The sequence below is a fragment of the Serinus canaria genome, chromosome 4A (genome assembly GCF_022539315.1).
Source record: "Serinus canaria isolate serCan28SL12 chromosome 4A, serCan2020, whole genome shotgun sequence".
NCBI classification, from domain to species: domain Eukaryota; kingdom Metazoa; phylum Chordata; class Aves; order Passeriformes; family Fringillidae; genus Serinus; species Serinus canaria.
This window is the reverse complement of record NC_066318.1, coordinates 19,303,515-19,306,850: the sequence shown is the minus strand read 5'-3', so window position 1 is coordinate 19,306,850 and position 3,336 is coordinate 19,303,515. Positions and strand designations below refer to the sequence as shown.

The following is a 3,336-nucleotide window of genomic DNA, read 5'->3' as shown; positions in this document are numbered from 1 at the left end:
GAAGGACAGATGCCATGGGGTAACCACCCCAGCACAGGTTCCTGCCTTTAAAAACCCACAATTTACATAAAACTGTCATTGTAAAACCTCCCCACTGAGCAGCACTGCATGGGGAGGGGAGATGAGCCAAGTGAGCCCAAGGCAGAGCAAGATAAACCCTGAAGTCCAGATCTGCAGGAAGAGGCAGAGCCCAGAGGTGATGTGCTGGGGCAGTGGAAATTACCGGCAAGTGCAGGACTCTGCAATCATGTTCTCGTACTCCTTGTACAGTATGCCTCCATTGCGCTCAATCATGAGGACACTGATGGGGCTGTAGCGATAGGGTACACAGGAGGGCCGGGGCACATTGGCATCCACAAGCTGATGAACAAAACTCTGCACCACAGCATGGTTGGGTGCGTGGAAGTCATAGCGGAGCAGGTGGGGACAGGTGCCCTTGCAGTAGCGTGGGTTGTAGCGGTGAGGAGCGATGATCCAGTGGTCCCAGCCCAGCTGTGCAAAACTGACAGGGAAGGGGCGGAGGGAACAGTCACTCTTCTCCCCTCCCTGCTCCTGCAGGTACTTGGGCAGGTCATGAGCCAATGTCCCTGTATCACGTCGGTGTCGGTTGGGCTCTGCTGCCAGAGGTGCCAAGCCTGCCTGGGTATCGTTAAGGTAGAGAAGGAGGAAAGGGTGGCCAGGGGCCACAGGGGCATCGTGACCTCCTGCTCGGCCAGCACGCACACAGACATGCCGCAGTGCCAGGCTCCCCACGCTCCTGTTCCCCAGCACCAGGTAAGGGGTGACGTCAACTTCGGCCCAGCCATGACGGGGACGGGCAGTAGGGCTGAGCAGCACCCTGGGTGCCTCACCAGCCATCACCAGCTCCAGAGCACAGAGAAGGCGACCATGGGCCAGTGACAGACTGGGCAGGTAGACCACAGTAGCTCTGAGGAGGTGCTCGACCTCTGGCTGGCCCTCCGTGTGGTAGGTGAGGGCCTGCAAGTACCAGCGACCTGCAGGGAAACAGTGACCAGTACCCTGTTAGCATAATGCAGGAGGCACTGTGGAGCACCCCTTTCTCTCATGGTGCTGCCAGAGCCCCACACAACACAACAGAGCCTGTGACAGCCATCTGCCCCAGCACAAGGCAGAAGCTGCAGCAATCAGAAGCCATGAGCCAAGGCTTGCTGGTGGCATGAAGGGCAAAGAGTCTGCAACATTTCCCATCCTCTCCACCAACACCATTAGCCTGGCAGAGCATCAGGCAGAGCGGGAATGAGAGAAGGGCACACAAGGGCCAGCTATGCACTTGCCCATCTCACCCCTGGGGTGAGCCTTGGATGCCTGCCAAGTGGAACCCCATGGCCAAGAGCAACCCCAGCCAGGACACCGTAGAAAGGGGGAAGGAAGCAGGCATGAGACCTTGCCTTCAGAGTTCAAGCCCACCCTGCTAGCTCTGCTAAGTGCCCATACCATCCTTGGTGCTCACCGGTTCCTTACCTGCCCAGGGCTGACCCCCATGAGAACTGGCCTGCACCAGGCGGATGGTGTTGGTGCCTAGGCTGCGGCTGCGGCGGGGTCGGCCTTCGCGGTCAGCAGCGCGGCGGTACAGATTCAACATGTAGCGCAGGGGCTGCCCACTGGCTAGCCCCGCCTGCCAGCCTGGGCTGCCTGGAGCCCGCGTTTGCAGGGCCTGCAGGAGGGGCAGAGTGGGGACAGCAGGCAGGGAGCCAAGGGGCAGTGGGGACTGGTTCGAAGCCTGGGAAAGGGGCACAACAAGGAGAAGGAGGAGGCTGGTGAAAGGGTAGGGCATAGCCATGATAGGTGAGTGTCGGGAGGGAGCAGGTAAGAGGGACAAAGGGGGGCTGGCCAGCAGAAGAATTAGGGAGAACCTGCAGTCATGCTTCTCCTCACTTGAGAGGCAGAGCTGACTGTGGGCACCAGCAAAAGGATCCCAGGGTGCTTCCAGCTCCTATCAAGACAGGACAACCACACCAGCTGCTTCAGCTTGACACAGGAGCAGAAAGGTGGGGGGAATCTGTATGCAAAAAGGGATACAAATTCCGGACTAAAATCCAGACCAGGAGCAAAGCTAGCCCAACAGAGACTGGCTATGGGAGCTGTAAAGGTGCTGGGGTAGGGGAGTGGGGTGGAGTGGGGTAGGAGAACCTGCTCACTCAGCCCACCTGCTCCTGGCTCAGCCTCCTCCTACAGGGTAGGAGGTCCTTGCCCAGGCCCATTTTAAAGGCATGGACTCAATCAGGTTTTAAAGAGGCGGGAGCTCCCTGGGTCCCAGGGGAGTGGGGCCAGACAGAGCCTGAGAGTGTGATTTCATGCAATGGGAGTCCCTCCAGCTCCCTCCACTCTGTGCTGACACTCCATCAGCAGCTCATCACCTTTGTGCCCATTGCTGCATGCTGGTCTGCACTGCCCCAAGCAGGCACAGAGCCTGGAGTTCTGCTCCCCAACAGCCCTGCAGCACAGCCAGGCTGCCCAGTGCCTCACTCTATCCAGCTGGCACTGAGACACATGGGTGAGCAGAGTGACCCTGAGCCCAGCAGTGCTAAGTATGTCTGGGTAAGCTAGCAGTACCCCACTGTAGGCATCATCCTGCCACCACCATCAGCATGCCCGCAACTTTGCCTACCTTGCCCAGTTTCCAGGTCTTTCTGCCAGCACCTGCTCAAAGCTGAGAGGTGAGCATGATGCTCACCCTCCCACTGGCATGGGCCATTTGAGCCACTTTCCATATTGGGGACAGTGCTTGCCAGGGAAAGGCCCTCTGGGCACACTATAGTGTGGTGTGGGCAGCTACAGCCAGTCCCACCTCCAGAGCCCCTGGTGCTGTGCCCAGACCCACAGTACACTGTTGCTCTCCTGCTGGGATGGAAGTGGCCAGGAGGTGAGCACACTGGTTGGGAATCATTGGTGCAGGCATAGGGGCATGGGGAGAGCTGGAGGGATTGTACTGGTGTCTGCTGCCCACTCTTCTTGGTGTCAGCTGGGCACAGTGCTAAGGGCTTGGGAGGGCTGTGTAAGGGTGTGTGTGGTGCTAAATGTGCTATGGGGCCATGTGAAGAGCCAGGGCATAAGAGCCCTCTTGCCTGGCCGGGCAGCCCTTGTTACTCATTTGGGAAAGTGCACGAGGGGCAGACAAGCCAGTGAACATTGGGAAGTCTGGGCATGGCGGCAGCCAGTCATGATTTGGGGGCAGTACAAGGCAGGTGGGGTTGGAGTGGTGGATATGTCAGTGGTGGACATGTCAAGGCTGTATGGGGGGGAGCTATGAATCTCTCCTAGGTGGGCTCTAGCACTACAAATAGCCCAGGTACCACTCCACCCTGTGCCCTGTGG

The 3,336-nt window shown here is 58.8% G+C and overlaps 1 protein-coding gene across 1 annotated transcript; it reads right to left on the bottom strand.

The window, feature by feature from the left end:
* Positions 1-219: 219 nt before the first annotated feature.
* BMP15 (bone morphogenetic protein 15) lies at positions 220-1,801 on the bottom strand. Its single transcript, XM_018914146.1, has 2 exons — positions 1,483-1,801; positions 220-995 (listed from the first exon to the last, which is right to left on the bottom strand). Exons 1-2 carry the CDS (start codon positions 1,799-1,801, stop codon positions 220-222), a joined length of 1,095 nt encoding a protein of 364 aa, XP_018769691.1.
* Between the last annotated feature and the right edge of the window lie 1,535 nt (positions 1,802-3,336).

Bases quoted from the DNA above. Each gene is read 5' to 3' on its own strand.
- BMP15 (XM_018914146.1), bottom strand. From the start codon at position 1,801: ATGGCTATGCCCTACCCTTTCACCAGCCTCCTCCTTCTCCTTGTTGTG. The intron at 996-1,482 runs GTAAGGAACCGG...GTTTCCCTGCAG, and splicing joins TGGGGGTCAGCCCTGGGCAG to GTCGCTGGTACTTGCAGGCC.